Here is a 19,500-nt window from a genome sequence, read left to right as displayed (position 1 = left end):
GACCCCATGGACTGTAGCCCACCAGGCTCCTCTGTCCAAGGGATTTCCCAGGCAAGAAGAGGCAAGAATACTGGAGTGGGTTGCCATTTCCTTCTCCAGGCTCTCCAGGGTCCTTCTCCAGGGTTTGCCATTCCCAAACCTGGGTCTCCTGCACTGCAGGCGGATTCTTTACCAACTGAGCTATGAGGGAAGTCTCTAAAATTCTCATGGAAATAATCATTACAGTATAATAAAGAATAATTTCATTAGCCACATATGGATGTGAGAGTTGGACTATAAAGAAGGCTGAGTGCCGAAGAATTGACGCTTTTGAACTGTGGTGTTGGAGAAGACTCCTGAGAGTCCCTTGGACTGCAAGGAGATCCAACCAGGCCACTCTAAAGAAGATCAGTCCTGAATATTCATTGGAAGGACTGATGCCGAAGCTGAAGCTCCAATACTTTGGCCACCTGATGTGAAAAGCTGATTCACTCACTGGAAAAGACCCTGGCTGGGAAAAAACTGGGGGCAAGAGGAGAAGCAGGTAACAGAGGATGAGATGGTTGGATGGCATCACCAACTCACTGGAAACATGAATTTGAGCAAGCTCTGGGAGATAGTGAAGGACAGGGAAGCATGGTGTGCTGCAGTCAATGGGATCGCAAAGAGGCTTGGCAACTGAACAACATACTCTTAAAACTTATCTCAGATTCCTGTCAATGTATGGCAAAACCAATACAGTATTGTAAAGTAAAATAAAGTAAAAATAAAAATTAAAAAAAAAAAACTTATCTCAGATTCCAGAGAGCTTTTGTTTGCACAGGTTGTATCTATCAAGTTGCCATACAATTATAGCTGAGAATTTCTAAAATATTTACTCATTTAAAAACAATAATGAACCTATTACATGTTAATGTAAATGACAAAATTCTTACAAAAAACAACCATCATTTTCAAGCCAAAAAATAATCAATGAGAAGAACGGTATTGTTTTGCATTTTTACAAATTGCTTTAGCATCTGGCTTAATAAAGGCCAGCAGGCCTCTCGAGCCTGCTTCTGCGCTCCGTGTTCTGCTCTATGCTGTTTCGGTTGCCGTTGATGATGAAAATCTGCTGTCATGCTTGCAGGCAGCTGACGTCTACTTTTCAGGTAGAAGCAAGATGTGAAAGGGTCTGGAGTAACCCCGAGGGGTCCTCGGATTATGCTTTGAGAATCACTGGCTTAGATAGTAAAGATGCTACCACACCCACAGCCCACGTGGCTCATGTTAGGATGAGAAGAGCTCAGGTGGGAGCGAAGACGGCTGAGGTGGGGGTGGAGGAAGCAGTCGCGGGTGCAGTGGGGCTCCATTATCCAGATACCCATCCCCATTCCTCCTACACTCAGGCCAGGAATAGCCTGGGTCCCACTGGCTCCCTCCTGGGAAAAGGAAATATTAAGATGAAGTATCCCTGAGTCAGCCCCGAACCATGATTCAGTTCAGTCACTCAGTCATGTCTGACTCTTTGTCACCCCATGGACTGCAGCACACCAGGCTTCCCTGTCCATCACCAACTCCCAGAGCTTGCTCAAACTCATGTCCATCGAGTCCGTGATGCCACCCAACCATCTCATCCTCTGTCGTCCCCTTCTCCTCCTGCCCTCAATCTTTCCCAGCATCAGGGTCTTTTCCAGTGAATCAGTTCTTTCCATCAGGTGGCCAAAGTACTGGAGTTTCAGCTTTAACATCAGTCCTTCCAATGAATAGTCAGGGCTGACTTCCTTTAGGATGGACTGGTTGGATCTCCTTGCAGTCCAAGGGACTCTCAAGACTCTTCTCCAACACAAAACTTCAAAAGTATCAATTCTTCAGAGGTCAACTTTCTTTATAGTCCAACTCTCACATCCATACATGACTACTGGAAAAACCACAGCTTTGACTAGATGGACCTTTGTTGGCAAAGTAATGTCTCTGCTTTTTAACATGCTGTCTAGGTTGGTCATAGCTTTTCTTCCAAGGAGTAAGCGTCTTTTCATTTCATGGCTGCAGTCACCATCTGCAGTGATTTTGGAGCCCAAGAAAATAAAGTCTGTCACTGTTTCCATTGTTTCCCCATCTATTTGCCATAAAGTGATGGGACCAGATGCTATGATCTTAGGTTTTTGAATGTTGAGTTTTAAGCCAGCTTTTTCACTCTCCCCTTTCAATTTCATCAGTGGCTCTTCAGTTCCTCTTGGCTTTCTGCCATAAGGGTGGTGTCATCTGCACATCTGAGGTTATCAATATGAACCATGACTGGCAGGGACCAAATGCTGAATGGCAACAATCTAGGGAGACAGCACGGGGTACTGAGAAAGAACGTCGGTGCTTCAGCACTCAAGCCAGGATGCAGCCTGCATCACCCGAAAGGCGTAAATGCTGATCTGATCGGCCTGGCCGACATCCTGGGTGGCAAGGGTTTGGAAAGCTCCTTTAGGGGATTCTAAGTGCACCCTGGCGTGAAATCACCAGATCTGAGTGGGCTCAGGAAGCAACCGCCCTGGCTCTGAATCTGTGCCCCACTAGTTACACATACAGCTTGCTCCTTGCGTGCGTGAGCACATATGCTCCGTCGCTCAGTCATGTCCAGCTCTTTGTGACCCCCTGGACTGCAGCCTGCCAGTCTTCTCCGTCCATGGGATTTTCCAGGCAAGAATACTGGAGTGGGTTTCCATTCCCTATGACCTCTGGTCAATTCCTCAGCCTCAGTTTACTCATCTGTAAAATGAGACTACCTTTAAGGATGTCAGGAATACTAAATGAGATCATCCATTCAAAGTTCGTAGAGCTGGCACAAAATACGAATTTAGTAAACATGAGCTGCTGTTACTAGTTATGGTGATTTGGGTGCAGACCACCAGCCTCCATGGACAAGTGTTTGAGGAGATGGGACCAGGCACCCAAGGAAGGGGACAGGGTCCAGTCCCAGTGCGTCCACAAAATAGATGTCCCAACTGGGTCCTCTGCGTCTTCATCCAGAAATTCTGGGAGCCAGGACTTCCGCCACCCAGGACCTGGTTCTGAATTCTCAGGGAGAGAGGAGAGAGCTGACTGAGGGGCACAAAGACAATGTTGCTGGAAACGGGTGCAGGAAGAGTCAAAAAGGTGCAATGAGATTATTCACAGTGTGTGTGTGTGCATGTGTGTGCGTGCGTGCGTGTGCATGCGTGTGTGTGCGTGTGCGTGTGTGTGTGTGCGTGCACATGTGCAAGTGTATACGCTCTGTAGTCAAGGTCAGATACTGTTTTCCTTTTTAAATTATCGAAACATCTCTAATCTATTGCAGATGACAGAGGGGAGAAGACAGTGTGGAAACATTTTAATGGCTTCTTCTCAGCCTGTGGGCTATCTGCCGAGACTTGAGACAGATGCGGCTCGCTCCTCGTTCGTCTTCAGGAACATCATCATCACATGTTACACGCCGCCCTCTGCCTGGGTGCTCATCAAAAAGTTAAGAGTAACACGAGGGCCAGGGAAAGACGGAAGGACTTGGACCACTCTCTGAACGGGCAGTGCAGCCATGACTCAGTAATCTCAGGAAGTGGATAAATCATGGATGAATCATACGACACTTCTTCTAGAATTACTGGCTGTGGACAGCTACTCCAGCTGTTCATGGGGTGGAATTTGAGAGACTTTACACACAGATGTGCTGCAGAATCTTCGGACACCCGTCCCCCAAGAGGAGCCTGTGCCCTGGTGACCGATGACCGACTAGTTTAATTTCCTTCAGGCTTTTTGACTTTTGCTAATTCACACCAAGAGAAGTGCCAAACAGCCTGAAATAAGTAACAGAAATGAACTGGCGGGATCATCCAAGGCCAATCCTGTGCCTCCCAGAGGAATCATACCTAATCATCCAGGACAGAGCTGTCTGGCTGCTGAGGACCTCAGAGGGAGCCAAGGAAACAGGAAGGTAATTGGATGCAGGCCTTCACATGCTTCATGGGGAGCAAGAGTGCACAGGCTATGCCTTCAGACATGGGGGTCGGGCTGAAACTGGCAAACCTCATTACAGGATCAACTCTCACGTCCGGGTCTTGAATTTTGACACTAAGTTAAGCCTTAGACATAATGGGCTAATTAAAGGGGCAGGAGACTGGCCCCCATGTCAAGTTCTTACCTTCCCCCCAGCCCCAGGCTGGATGCATTTGGAGGCCAGGCTGTGATGGAGAAAGCAGCTAAAGCAAAGAGGAATTAGGGTTTCTTTATGTTTGGTTGGTTCGTTGGTGGGCTGTTTGCTTGGTAATTTGGTTGGCTGTTTGTTTTGTTGGTTAGTTGGTTGGTAGGCTGGTTGTTTATTTTGTTGGTTGGTAGGTTGGTTAGCTGGTTGGTTGGTTAGTTGGCTGGTTGGTAGGTAGGTTGTTTGGTTGGTAGGTTGACTGGTTGGTTGGTTAGTTGGTTGGGTTGGTTGGTTGTTTTCTTGGTTGGTCATTAGTTGGCAGGTTGGTAGGTTGTCTGGCTGGTAGGTTGGTTGATAGGTTAATTGGTTGGTTTGTTGGTTGTATTCACTTCTAAATGTATGTTCCATTTAGAGGCAATTCACCAGTTTGGAGACCTACTTTGCCAGTATGTTCTGATTGGTGCAGAACTATTTTCCAGGCTTTGCCCAGCGTGCGCCACCCTGTTCTGTGGGTGTTTCTTTGCACATGCTCTCCATCTAAGGGTGGCAATGCTGTGCCCCGTCACCTAAGAGGGACTGCAGGACCTCACCAGGAGATACCAAAGCTCTGCCTGTAACTCCCTCCTGCTGAGAAGATGCTGACTTCTGTCCCTGCCTCCCCAGGACAGACAGCCAGCCAAGGTGGGTGAGGGGGTGGGATCTGGTCTCAACCAATGACCGCAGGCCCCCACTGGCTCTGATTCGCATTCCGCAGAAAATCAATGCCCCGAATCAATGCCCACCATTCGTGGTCTCCCGAATGGGCAAGACTCCCACCGGTTCGGTCCTCAGCCTCTCCCTCTACAAACCACGGGGGGCAGAAAGGGGGCCAGGCTCACTGCAGAATACGTTCAGCTTCTCAGCAGCCCCAGTTCAGGGCCCTCCCCCAGGGGTCTCCCCAAGAGGCATATTGTTCCTGTATAAAATGGTAGGTTTAAGGAAGCTATGAAGCTGAATGAACGGACTTTGTTGTCGCTGTTCAGTCACTAAGTCGTGTCCAACTCTTTGTGACCCCATGGACTCTAGCACACCAGGGTTTCCTGTCCTTCACTATCTCCCAGAGTTTGCTCAGACTCATGGCCATTGAGTCCATGATGCCATCCAACCATCCCATCCTCTGTCACCCCCTTCACCTCCTGCCCTCAATCTTTCCCAGCATCGGGGTCTTTTCCAATGAGTCAGTTCTTCACATTAAGTGGCCAAAGTTTTGGAGCTTCAGCTTCAGCATCAGTCCCTCCAATGAATATTCAGGGTTGATTTCCTTTAAGATTGACTGGGTTGATCTTCTTGCAGTCCAAGGGACTCTCAAGAGTCTTCTCCAGCACCACAGTTCAAAAGCACCAGTTCTGTTGGACTTGGCCTTCTTTACAGTCCAACTCTCACATCCATACAAGACTACTGGAAAAACCATAGCCTTGACTATATGGAACGAACTTAATGGGCTATATGGAATGGACTTAAACTTCGGTAAATATAGAGCTCCTAATGCTAGCCTCACAAAGGAATCCTCTCCTCACATTTTCTTTGCTTCTTTCCTTCTCTCTTTTTAGCAAGGCTAAATTGACTAAAATAATTTCACTGCGTTGAGAATGGCAATTTTTAGACAAACAAGACTCATCCATTTTTGACAAGATTAAAATGCTTGAAGACCCTGTAAAATGAATATTTTTATTATTTTATTTATTATCATATTTCTCAGATATTTGAATTTGCAACCCCAAATCATATTTGTTTTGTGAACAAATATTTCACTACCTTTGCTGGTTCTCCTACTTCCTGGCCTGTTGGCTTGAGAGAAGTGAATGTCAATTAGATTAACAGGAAAGCGGGAGAAAAGGAGGGTAAGGGAGGCACTCCCATATCGACCAAATTGTCTGCTTCCCCCAGGACAAAATTAATGTGCTTCCTTCCACAAGTCGCAAAAAGCAAACAAAGCAAAAACAGAATCTTTTTCTCTCTCTGTCTCTCTCTCATTCGCTCACACACTTTATTACACCATAATAACAGTGAGACTCACCTGGTCCTGAATTGCACGTTTTAACAGAGGTAGACCCATGGTAAACGTCACTCTCTGAAATGTCAAAGTTCTCATTTCGTCCAGACTCAAATCATACCTGTGACAAATGGATACAAAATAGGTGTGAAGACCTTGAACGGACCGTGAACGGAGCCTTTGGACCCAGGGCTCTGTCAGAACAGACATCTTTGCTGGGTCTCCCTGTAGCTCTTGTTTGACACTGTGCGTCAAAGGAGGCCAGTGTGTGTGACACAGGCTGTGTGGTCAATACAGGGGGTCAAAATGGAAAGAAAGGAAGGGTTCGTATTTGCAGGGTAGGAACAGAAATGCAGACTTCGAGATGGACGTGTGGACGGGGGGGGGGGGTGGAGAGGGGAGGGCGGGACGAGCTGGGAGGTTGGGACTGGCATGCATGCACCCCCACGGGTGAGACAAAGGGCCAGTGGGAACCTGCTCTATCCCACAGGGAGCTGGGTCCAGTGCCCTGTGCTGACTTAGAGGGATGGGGTCGGGGGGAAGGGGGAGGGAGCCTCAGAGAGAGAGGACATATTTATTCTTACAGCTGATTCACACTACTGTACAGCTGAAATTAACAACATTGTAAAGCAATTATCCTCCAATGAGAAAGATGATTTTCTGGAATCCCCTTGCTTTCTCCACCATCCAATGAATGTTGGCAATTTGATCTCTGGTTCCTCTGCCTTTTCTAAACCCAGCTTGTACATCTGAAAGTTCATAGACTGCTAAAAGTCTAGCTTGAAGGATTTTGAGCATAATCTTGCTAGCATGTAAGTTAAAGGATACATATTCCAAAATGTTTTAACTTATTTTGACCTGTACACTTAAATATAACCACTAGGTGGCGCTTGTTCCTCACTTCAACAGCCACCCCAAGGAATTACTATTTAACAAAGACAGTACTCTTGCCTGGATAGTCCCAGGGACGGAGGAGCCTGGTGGGCTGCAGTCCATGGGGTCGCTGAGAGTCCAGCATAACTGAGCGGCTTCACTTTCACTTTTCACTTTCATGCATTGGAGAAGGAAATGGTAACCTACTCCAGTGTTCTTGCCTGGAGAATCCCAGGGACGACGGAGCCTGGTGGGCTGCCGTCTATGGGGTCGCACAGAGTCGGACACAACCGAAGCGACTTAGCAGCAGTAGCAGCAGCAGCAAAGCTGGATGAAAAAAATCTTAGAATCTGTCCTCCTGAAAGCTTGAACATCTGCTTATCATAATATGAATGTCTAAATTGCTAATGCTTTTCAAGCAAAAAGGAAACTATCTCTGTGATGGAAAAGTCAGGGTTTCAGGAATATCTCAAGCTCTCCCATGAGACATACATGTTTGTTTGTGAATTTTATGCTTTTAAATATCAGTCTCTACACTTAGCAACCTTAGTCTTTCTGTTTTTCTTATGCTCAGTCATGTCCGACTCTTTGTGACCCCATGGACTGAGGCCCACCAGGCTCCTCTGTCCACAGAATTTTCCAGGCAAGAATACTGGAGTGGGCTGCCATTTCTTACTCCAGGGCATCTTTCTGACCCAGGGATTGAACTCGCATCTCCTGCACCAGCAGGTGGATTCTTTATCACTGCACCCCCCGGGAAGCTTTGTTATACAAACAGTATTTAGCATTTAAGGTGGCCTACTAAGATTACTGGGCTTCCCAGGGGGTGCAGTGGTACAAAGAATCCACCTGCCAGTGAAGGAGACTGGGGTTCAACCCCTGGGTCCGGAAGATGCCCTGGAGGAGGAAAATGGCAACCCACTCAAGTATTCTTTCCTGGAAAATTCCAGGGACAGAGGAGCCTGGCAGGAGACACTCCATGGGGTCACAAAGAGTCAGACAGACTCAGCACACATACACACACAAGGTATAAATCATAAATAACAATGGTTTTTGGTATTGTAAAAGATATAATTTCTCTTTTCTGTCTTCTTGGGTCTGTAAGGTATGAAGATTTGGCAAATATTTTTATGTCTGTGCCATAAGTGGCAGAGAGAGGTCCTATGGGATTAAGAGAGCTGGCAGGTCCTGGGTAGATGGCATGAGAGTTGAGAGTAAGTCCTGGGACTCGCGTGCTGGGCAGCACCTTGGGGACAGCTGTCGGGGTGGGGATGGGGTCCAGAGAGGGCCAACTCTACTCCCAGCAGCTCCACCATCTGACTTCTCTATTGGTGGTCTGTGTAGGACTTAGCTTTTTAAACATGGCTCCATCATTAACAGCAAGCTTGAAAACCCCTGAGCTAGGATCATTACAGTCAAAAACAAAAGCAAATGAGAGGAGCTTCACTGTTCCTCAGAGTCGTGTGGGGATGGGCGTCCAGCTAAGGATTAGTAAGACAGTGCCTCGCTGGGCAGTTCCACCCGTGGAATTAGGACCAGACTATGAGACACTAATTTAAAAGCTGAACCATAAATAAAAAACACTGATAATATCAAGTTCTTGTTAAGACAGAGAGTAACTGGATCTCTTGTTCACTGGTAGTGGGAATTTTTTAAAAAAAATGCTACAGCCTCTCTGGAAAAGTTTAACAGTGTCTTAGGAAGTCAATCCTAAAGGAATTCAACCCTGACTATTCACTGGAAGGACAGATGTTGAAGCTCCAATACTTTGGCGACCTGATGAGAAGCGCTGACTCACTGGAAAAGATCCTGATGCTGAGAAAGACTGAGGAAAGGAGAAGAAGGGGACGACAGAAGATGAGACGCTTGGATGGCATCACGAACTCAATCACCATGAGACTGAGCACACTTCAGGAGATAGCGCAGGACAGGGAAGCCTGGCGTGCTGCAGCTGACGGGGTCGAAAAGAGTCGGACATCACTTAGTGACTGAACAGGAACATGGAGGTAAACACACACCTGAGTTTACAGCTCAGCAATTCCACTCCCGGGTATTCACCAGAGAGAAATGAAGCCCTTCCTTTACGCAAACACTTATCCATGCATGTTTATAGCAACTTTAATTGTAATCACCAAAGACCAGACATAATCCAAACGTCCCTCGATTAGGGAACAGACAAACTGCGGTACATTCATACAGAAGAGCACGATACAGCAATGAGCAGCAGTGAGCAACCGACATACGTGGCCACGGCGATGGACCTCCAAGCACTGTGACAAAAAGCCAACCTCAGGACTTCCCTGGTGGTCCAGGGGCTAAGACTCTGCACTCCCAGTGCAAGGGGCCCAGGTTCAACTGCTGATCAGAGAGCTAGACCCCCGGTGCACATCTAAGAGTTTGAAGGCTGCAGCTAAAACCCCCACACACCGCAACTAAAAAAGCCACACACCACCACAGAGATCAAAGGTCCCAAGTGCCGCGACTAAGATCGAGCCAGCCAAACACATAAACAAACATTCTTTTAAAAATTACAGAGTGAAGTAAGCCAGAAAGAAAAACACCAATACAGTATACTGACACATATATACGGAATTTAGAAAGATGGTAATGATGACCCTGTATGCGAGACAGCAAAAGAGACACAGATGTATAGAACAGACTTTTGGACTCTGAGGGAGAGGGAGAGGGTGGGATGATTTGGGAGAATGGCATTGAAACATGTATACTATCATGTAAGAAACGAAGTGCCAGTCTATGTTAGATACAGGATACAGGATGCTTGGGGCTGGGGCATGGGGATGATCCAGAGAGATGATATGGGGTGGGAGGTGGGAAGGGGATTCAGGATTGGGAGCTCGTTTACACCCGTGGTGAATTCATGTCAATGTATGGCAAAACCAATACAGTATTGTAAAGCAAAATAAAGTAAAAATAAAATTTAAAAAATAATTAAATAAATAAATTCTTATAGAAGAATGTTCGTATCAGCTTTATTCATAAGAGCCCCAAACTGGAATGCATCCAGACAGCCATCATTCACTAACAGAATTGATAAATTATGATCTAGTCATAAAATGGAATGTTACATAGCAATAAAAAGGGATGTGCTGTGTATGTGCTTCTCTGTCCATGGGATTTCCCAGACAAGAATACTGCAGTGGGGAGCCATTCCCTTCTCCAGGGGATCTACCCGGCCCAGGGATCGAACCTGGGTCTCCTGCATTGCAGGTAGATTCTTTACCGCTGAGCCGCCAGGGAAGCGCAAGGAATGCACTACTGATCCGTATAAATGGTGTGTATTAATCTAGAAAACATTGTTTCAGACTCTCTGGGATCTCTCACTCTGGAGGAAGCCAGAAACCATGATGTGGACACTCAAGCAGCCTGATAGAAAAATCCACCCGGGGAGATGCTGACGCCTCCAGCCAACTAGCCATGTGAGTGCCCCGCCTCTGAGGCGGCTCTGCCAACCCCAGCCAAACCTTTATACACCTTCAGCCCCAACCAACACCCTACACGCAATGTCATGGAAGACCCAGCTAAGATGCTGTGAAATTCCTGACCAACAGAAACTGGCTGCTGAGTTTTGAGGTAATTTGCTATGCATCAATTGGAGAAGGCAGTGGCACCCCACTCTAGCACTCTTGCCTGGAGAATCCTCAGGGACAGAGGAGCCTGGTAGGAGGCCGTCTATGGGGTCTCACAGAGTCGGACACGACTGAAGCGACTTAGCAGCAGCAGCTATGCATCAACAGATAGGGAATACACATGGCCTCATCAAATACACTCACTCACTCACACACACACACACACACACACACACACAACTGATGGGCATAAACTAGTATCTTATATTATAAGCATTTTAATAATATGTAATACACCAAGAACAAAGCAACAGTCATAAAAGTATAGCCTAATGAATTCTCACAAAGATTACACCCCTCTGTATAATCCCAGCCAAGTCCATGGAAATCACAGCACATCAGCTGACTCCCTCTGTGGCCTCTCTCTTGAGCACGCCCTCTCTCCTGCCCATGCTAGCTGCCCTCCTGACCTGTAACGCCACGAATTATTTTTGACACTTGTGAATATTAAAGAAATGGGATTAGTCACGATGTCATCTCTTGTGTCTGGCTTCTCTCACTCAACGTGGCTAATAAGATTCATCCTGAGTGTCTACTGTAGCTGTGGTTCATGCATTTTCATTGCTTTATGGGATTAAATTGAATTATTATACCACAAAAAATATGCTGTGTGAACACATTGTAAGATTCCATTTCTATTAAATTCTAAAACAAACAAAACCAAAACACAGCAGGAACAAAAGCAGAAGAGTGGCTGTCTCTTGGAGGGCAGGGCAGAGGTGGGGAGGGCATGAGAGGGGAACGGGGGAGCTTTCCAGGCTGACAGTGGTGTTGTTGTTCAATCACGAAGTCGTGTCCGAGTCTCTGCAATGCCATGGACCGCCGCACACCAGGCTTACCCGTCCCTCACCATCTCCCACTGTTTGCTCAGACTCATGTCCATCGAGTCGGTGATGCCATCCAGCCATCTCATCCTCTGCCATCCCCTTCTCCTGTTGCCCTCAATCTTTCCCAGAATCGGGGTCTTTTCCGATGAGTCAGCTGTTCGCATCAGATGGCCTGAACTTCAGCCTAATAGTAATGTCCTCTACTTTGACAGAGGTGTGAGTTACCTGGGTGAACGTATTTGCCAAAATTCTGAGAGTGTACACTTGATCATTTTGTATTTCATGGTACTTTACAGCAAAAGGGAAAAATCCGAGCCACACTGACAGGATGTATACCATGGTGTGGTATGCTGTGGTGTGACTGGTGTGATGTGATATGATGGTATCATATCAAATCATATGACGTGACGAGAAGGCCACTCCCCCTCACACACTTTCCCAGAACTCATAACCTCAGCCTAAAGGTGAGAAAAACATCAGACAAGCCCAGAGGGAGGGACATGCAACATAATATCTGACCAAAACTCTTCAAAAGTGTCAGGTCATGAGAAACAGGGAAAGAAGAGGAACCGTCTTTCTTTGTCTCTCTCTGTCTTCTTCCAACAGCCCAGGGGAGACCAAGGAGCTATGGCAATGAAGCACATGTCCTGGAAGAGAAAGAGGCCACCATGCGGAAACGATGGAGTCTAGGACTGAGTTCACGGCAACGGACCAAGGCTGCCTTCTTCATGTCGGCAAATGTCCCGTGGTTCTGTAAAATGTTAACGGGAAACTTGCTAAGAGGGTGATGGGAACTCTCTGTATTACATTTTCAACTTTCCTATCAATTGAAAAGTATTTCAAAATAAAAAAGAGACAAGTGTTAGGAAGAGAGGATACATGAAAAAAGAAGGGATATATATATGAAAGAAAATAAAAGTGTTAGTCACTCAGTGGCGTCTGACTCTTTGCGACCCCATGGACTATAGAGCCCGCCAGGCTCTTCTGTCCATGGAATTCTCCAGGCAAGAATACTGGAGCGGGGCTTTCCTGATGGCTCAGTGGTAAAGAGCCCACCTGCCAATGCAGGAGACATGGGCTCAACCCCTGATCCAGGAAGATCCCACATGCCTTGGATAGTCCAGCACCACAACTGGGCCTGCGCTCCAGGGCCCAGGAACTGCAGCTACTGAGCCCTGCGCCCCAGGGCCTGTGCTCCGCAACAGGAGAAGCCGCTGCAATGAGAAGCCCGCACACAGCAACGAGAGAGCAGCCCCCGCTCGCCACAGCTAGAGGAAAGCCCTCGCAGCAACAGAGACCCAGCACAGCCACCAACAAACACATTGTTAACGAAAGGACACTGGAGCAGGTAGCCACTCCCTTCTCTGGGGGATCCTCCTGACCCAGGGATCAGACCCAGGTCCCCCGCATCACAGGCAGATTCTTTATCGTCTCAGCCACCAGGGAAGCCCTGGTGTGTATGTACAGACGCATATATGTGCATATACATCAGTTCAGTTCAGTTCAGTCGCTCAGTCGTGTCCGACTCTTTGCAACCCAGTGAATCGCAGCACGCCAGGCCTCCCTGTCCATCACCAACTCCCGGAGTTCACCCAGACTCACGTCCATCGAGTCCGTGATGCCATCCAGCCATCTCATCGTCTGTCATCCCCTTCTCCTCCTGCCCCCAATATCTCCCAGCATCAGAGTCTTTCCAACGAGTCAACTCTTCGCATGAGGTGGCCAAAGTACTGGAGTTTCAGCTTTAGCATCAGTCCTTCCAAAGAACACCCAGGACTGATCTCCTTCAGAATGGACTGGTTGGATCTCCTTGCAGTCCAAGGGACTCTCAAGAGTCTTCTCCAACACCACACTTCAAAAGCATCAATTCTTCAGTGCTCAGCTTTCTTCACAGTCCAACTTTCACATCCATACATGACCACTGGAGAAACCATAGCCTTGACTAGACGGACCTTTGTTGGCAAAGTAATGTCTCTGCTTTTGAATATGCTATCTAGGCTGGTTATAACTTTCCTTCCAAGGAGTAAGCGTCTTTTAATTTCATGGCTGCAGTCACCATCTGCAGTGATTTTGGAGCCCCCAAAAATAAAGTCTGACACTGTTTCCACTGTTTCCCCATCTATTTGCCATGAAGTGATGGGACCAGATGCCATGATCTTCATTTTCTGAATGTTGAGCTTTAAGCCAACCTTTTCAGTCTCTTCTTTCCCTTTCATCAAGAGGCTCTTTAGTTCCTCTTCACTTTCTGCCATAAGAGTGGTGTCATCTGCATATCTGAGGTTGCTGATATTTCTCCCGGCAATCTTGATACGTACATATATATGTATGAGTGATTCATTTTGCTGTACAGTAGAAGCTAATACATGGCAACCCACTCCAGTGTTCTTGCCTGGAGAATCCCAGGGACAGAGGAGCCTGGTGGGCCGCTGTCCTTGGAGTCTCACAGAGTCAGACACAACTGTAGCGACTTGGCATGCATGCATGCATTGGAGAAGGAAATGGCAACCCACTCCAGTGTTCTTGCCTGGAGAGTCCCAGGGACAGAGGAGCCTGGTGGGCTGCCGTCTATGGGGTCGCACAGAGTCAGACACGACTGAAGCGACTCAGCAGCAGCAGCAGAAGCTAACACAACACTGTAAAGCAACTAGACTTTAATAAAAATTAATTTTAAAATAGAATAAAAAGAGACAAGCAAGACAACACCACCACCAAAAAAAGACCTGTGTGTATTAAAACACATATACACACACAAATCATTTTTTAAAAGCAGTGGTGGGTGTTTTTCTCCAACTCCAAATCAAAATCAGTTTTGGTCTAAGGGAAAGCACACCTTCAGATACCTAATTTGAATGCTCATGACAAAGGACATCCCTGGTGCCTGGAGATCACCATGTGTCTCCACGCAACACAGACGTTCTAGAATGAAAAACTAATAAGAACTTGAAAACCAACGCTGGTTTCCCAGCAGTGCTCTGCTCCAATAATCCATGCCTTTATCCTGGTCTCTTTGGCAATCTGCTTCTGGAGACACCTCCAGCTCAACCCCGAACAAACTCTCTCTTCTCTCTGAAAACAGCAAGAATCAAAAATGCTTCATCTTGGAGAAATCAAAAGCTTTCCAGACAAGCAAAAGTTAAAGAGAATTCAGCACCATCAAACCAGCTTTACAACAAATGCTGAAGGAAATTCTCTAGACAGGAAACACAAGAGAAGGAAAAGACCTATAGAAAACTAACCCAAAACAATTAAGAAAATGGCAATAGAATCATACATATCAATAATCACCTTACATGTACATGGATTAAATGCACCAACCAAAAACGACAGGCTGGCTGGGCAGATGAAAGCACATGCCTGTGTGCCCTTCCCCTTACCACATCACTCTGCTTGACTCCCTAAATTGTATGTAACTGTTTTATATTGTTAAGCTACTCATGTTCCCGTTATGGCTTGCAATTGTAATTATCTTTTATTTTTCGTCTGGCTGATAAAAATATCACTCCAACTGATATTCATCTTTCACTATTTAAAAAAAAAAAAAAAACACCAAAAAATGCTCTATCTCTATTAAAACTCTAGGTGTACCCCACTGTGAACACACAGGACCCCCCCCACCAGAGGCAGCCAGCACAGGGCCCATCCGCCTTCTAGCAAACATCGTGATCACAACTCGACCTCCGACCCCCAAACCTGGGCACCACCCCATGAACCCCACACACAGCCTGGTGAATGAGTAGATGGTGAATGAAACAGAAACTGTTGAATCATCTTGCGGTAACTGTCAAAGGCTGAAGGCCCGGAGCCAGCAGGCGCCTGAGAAGATGCAAAGGGGGTGGTTTCTAAGTGCTGCGGTTTAATGTAGGCCATGAAGTTCCCTCAGCTGGGAAGATGCCCAAAAGTTCGTTCTGATTTTTGCATAACATGAAAAAACCCCAATGAACTTCTGGCCAACCTTAGCTGATGAGCAAAGTACAGAGGCTGCAGGTGGGAAAAAAAGGCTATGCATATTGAGAGGAAAGGGAAGAAGAGGAAGGAAAGTCCTTCCTTGAAGACAAAAACCTCACAGGAATTCCTGAAGGAGGCAGTTCTAGACCCCATCCTTGCATCCTGGGCCCCCACCAAGTGACCGAGGAACTGAGTGACTGAGTAACTGATGGAACAGAACCTCCCCCTCCGTCCTGGCTTTTCCCCTTCCTTCCTGAGCTTTTGCTAAAGTGCCTGCTCCATCTCAATGCTCAAAAGAAGCCAGGCCAGTTCCCACGCTCAAAGGGCTTGGAGTCCAGCATGGAAGACAAAGCAAGAGGAAGAGGGGCCCTGCAGGCAGTTCACGTGTTATCATCAGACATCAAGTGGCTGGATGGGCGTTCCCTCCCTGGGATGGCCTGGTGGTTTTCTGGAATGGGGAGCTTTGGATTTAGCAATTACCTTTACTTGGCTTGGTCGGGAGGAGCTGAGAGAAGGCAGAGCAGCGAGTACCCAGTGGCTGTGCAGGGTAGGCTGAGGAGTGGGGTGTCTGTGGGCAGAGAGAGGAAGTCCCGGGGAGGGAGGGGGAGGGAGGGGAGGGAAGGAGGAAAGGGGAGGAAGGTGAGCAGGAAGGGAGCCGAGGGGAGGCAGTGCTGAGGGAGCGGGGGACAGGAACAGATATGGTCTCGCAAGATGAAAATACAAGCTGTCACGAGACTCGGGCATGTCTGTCATTAGGTGAAGGCACATGGCGCAGACTGCTGCGGGCTCTTCCTTCCCCACCAGGATCCTGGGGAGGCTGTGTCAGCCCCGCCCGAGGGCGGCTTCTGATTGGTCCAGGTCACCACTCAATCTCAACCTCCAGGATGGCGATTGGCTGAGAAACGAGACTTGAAGCTTCACACAAGGAGGGTTACTTTTTAGGGTTCATGTGAGAGGTGCTGATGGGAGTGGCCCCTGTTGTTCAGTCAATCAGTTGTGTCTCTTTGTGACCCCATGGACGGCAGCACAACCAGGCTTTCCTGATCTTCACTGCCTCCCAGAGCTTGCTCAAACTCATGTCCATTGTGTCGGTGATGCCATCCAACCATCTCATCCTCTGTCGTCCCCTTCTCCCAATCTGTCTTTCTCAGCATCAGGGTCTTTTCCAATGAGTCAGCCGTTTGCATCAGGTGGCCAAAGTATTGGAGCTTTAGCTTTAGCATCCGTCCTTCCAATGAATAATCAGGGCTGATTTCCTTTAGGATCGGTTTAATTTCCTTGCTGTCCAAGGGACTCTCAAGAGTCTTCTTCAGCATCAGTCTGAAAACATCAATTCTTTGGCGCTCAGCCTTCTTTTTGGCCCCTGAGAGATTAGCTAAGAAAGCAAGGATGGGTTTGTGGCCAACAGGTCAGGGTCTTGGAGGATGCCCAGCCCCACGGTCTACAAGTATAATCAGGCCTGACTCCCTCCCAAGGTCTACTCTGACCACAGGAGGGTGGTGTCTGCTGGCTTACGGGGCGCCTTGTGTCCAACTACAGTGGAACCTTTGGTGACTCAAAGGGTGTCTCTGGAGCGGCCTCGTGTGCGTGTGTGCCGCATGCCCAGTTGCGCCCGACTCTTTGCGACCCCAAGCACTGTAGCCCACCAGGCTTCTCTGTCCGTGGGATTTCACAAGCAAGAATGCTCGAGTGGGTGGCCATTTCCTTCCCCAGGGGATCTTCCTGACCCAGGGATCCAACCTGCACCTCCTGCATTGGCGGGAGGATTCTTTACCACTGCGCCACCTGAATATCGTTGTCACCGTTCAGCTGCTAAGTTGCGTCCAACTTTTTGCAACACCATAGACTGCAGCACACCAGGCTTCCCTGTCCTACACTATCTCCGAGAGTTTGCTCAGATTCATGGCCATTGAGTTGGTGATGCTATCCAAAGATCTGATTCTTGCTGCCCTTTTCTCCTTTGCCTTCAATCTTTCCCAGCATCAGGGTCTTTTTCTGAACATTACGGTACACAAACTCATAGTAGAAGATCCAGAGGGAAAACCCATCATTTTCAAAAATAGATCCATTCGCTGAGTGTGCAGGAGGCACCCTTAGGGAGTTAAATGTGCACAGGAGCCAGGGTCCCCTGCTGGACCCTGAGAGCTACCTGTCCACCCACCTGTCCATGTACAGGTAAAAGGGAACTTGGGAAATGGCCACAGAGATTCCCTCAGGGCCCAATGATCCCCTGGACTTTAGGGCCTGGGGTCCCCAAAGGGCCAAGTGGAGATCAACACTCTGCCATGGCTGCCAGGAGGGCTGGGGAGAGATCCCGGGGTTCTAGGGTCTCCCATGATGTCTAAGTTCTCACAATAAGCCCATGTGTGAATATTCCATCACTCAGGCATGTCTACCTCTTTGTGAGCCCATGGCCTGTAGCCCACTAGGCTCCTCTATCCATGGAATCCTCCAGGTAAGAATACTGGTGTGGGTTGCCATTTCCTTCTCCAGGGGATCTTCCTGACCAGCCACGGATTGAACCTGCATCTCCTATATCTCCTGCACTGGCAGGAAAATTCTTTACCACTGTGCCACCTGGGAAGCCCCACAGTAAGCCAGTAGATAGTGTCAAAGAAACAGAGGTTTGCATGTGGTCCATAGAGCTGTTGCTGTGAAGAGAAGGGTGAGTGATCATTAATCAGCAGCACCGTCTCCTTTTGTCAGTCAGGATCCCCCTTGTCACAGTCACAGCTATGTAAGAATCAGTCTCTGCTCCTGGAATCAACCCACCAGCAAAGCATTGCTCACGGAGAGAGGACCGAGTACAGATGTTGTCACTTGGACATCATTGTAAAGAAGAGGATGGACAGAAGGGAACTTAGAAAGACAAGGGATGCCACTGAAACTCAGTGCAACAAGGCAAATAATAAAAACATATCCACACGGACACAGAAGAATCTCAGCTCTCTAGGAGGGAGAGAAGGGGGCAGAGGATTGTGGGAGGGCCCCCTCAAGAACAGCATCAGTTCTGAGGTCTCCAGACGTAGCCAGAATGACCTCGGTTAGAAAAAACGCCTGCTTCCCTCCAAAGTCGCAGCCCCTCCGAGGCAGCAAGCAATGAGCACCCATGACCCTAGCCTCTCTGCACAGACATTGGTTTCTTTCATGCAAAACACCCTTTTGGGATCAGTCAGCAAATCTCTGCCCAGAAAAGGCAAGGTATTGCCCAACTTCAGATCCAACTCACGGCCAGAGGAACATGGAAGGAACTTAACAGGCAGCACTAAGTGCCCTGCTCAAGGTGAGAATGCCTGACCTGGCTTCCGAGGTGCCCTTCCCAGCCACCCTTCACTCCCTGCAGTGACCCAGCGGCTCAGGAGGAAGCTGAGGAGGGGTGCCCAGTGCTGTCTGTCCCACACGGGCTCTCCCTTTCCTGGGCCACATCCCCCGACTCTGTCTTTAGCAGGCTCCCACTCCCACTCCCACCCACGTGGTTCTGCTGGGTGACCCAGCCCAGTGGCATGTCAAGAAAAGGCAACAGCAGTGGCCAGATGGGCCAGGGAGGGTGGCCTGGACCGGGCCAGAAGCCAAGAAGAGCCCTTCTCTTCCAGCCTGGCTACTGAGCAGTGGGACATGCACCCAAAGCTCCGAAGGCCACACGGCGGCCAGAGTTCATCTGGACACGGGGCAAGCAGAGCCACAGACTCCAGCCAGCATCACCCCGGCTCCTGCCTTTCAGCCTCTGCACCCGAAACCAAGGTAAGCTGTGTTTTCCTGTCTCTGCAACTGAAACTAAAGTGAAAGAAAAGCAAACTAATTGGGGTGCTTTTGCTTAAGGACCACAAGTTTGGTTGAAACCCAACTCACAGTGGCCTGGACTGTAAAGGGGACTTACTGCTTCATGGAGCTGGGGATGAGGAACACAGTGCAGGCTTCGGGGCACATGGACTCTGTGGCTTATCATGTTACCAGAATGCGGAGTCTCCACTTTGCCTCTCTGAGTCATTTCCTCCAAGGGCTGGCTTCCCTGTTGGTGACAAAATGGCTGCACGCCTGTCAGCCTCACATTCA

The 19,500-nt window shown here is 48.2% G+C and overlaps 1 protein-coding gene across 2 annotated transcripts in view; it reads right to left on the bottom strand.

Annotated features, from left to right (window-relative positions):
• ACOXL (acyl-CoA oxidase like) overlaps positions 1–19,500 on the bottom strand; it is a 372,099-nt gene that overhangs the window by 339,798 nt on the left and 12,801 nt on the right. For both annotated transcript variants that reach the window (XR_006059556.1, XM_042248150.1), the window contains exon 2: positions 6,180–6,276. Coding sequence is in view for 1 of the 2 variants with exons in the window: in XM_042248150.1 (XP_042104084.1) it covers positions 6,180–6,276 (97 nt within the window). In the remaining variant the exon portion in view is untranslated. The remainder of the gene's footprint in view (positions 1–6,179; positions 6,277–19,500) is intronic.

The sequence above is a fragment of the Ovis aries genome, chromosome 3, assembly GCF_016772045.2.
Source record: "Ovis aries strain OAR_USU_Benz2616 breed Rambouillet chromosome 3, ARS-UI_Ramb_v3.0, whole genome shotgun sequence".
In the NCBI taxonomy this organism is placed as follows: Eukaryota; Metazoa; Chordata; class Mammalia; order Artiodactyla; family Bovidae; genus Ovis; species Ovis aries.
Note: the sequence above shows the minus strand (reverse complement) of the source record. Positions and strands in the feature narration are given on the sequence as shown.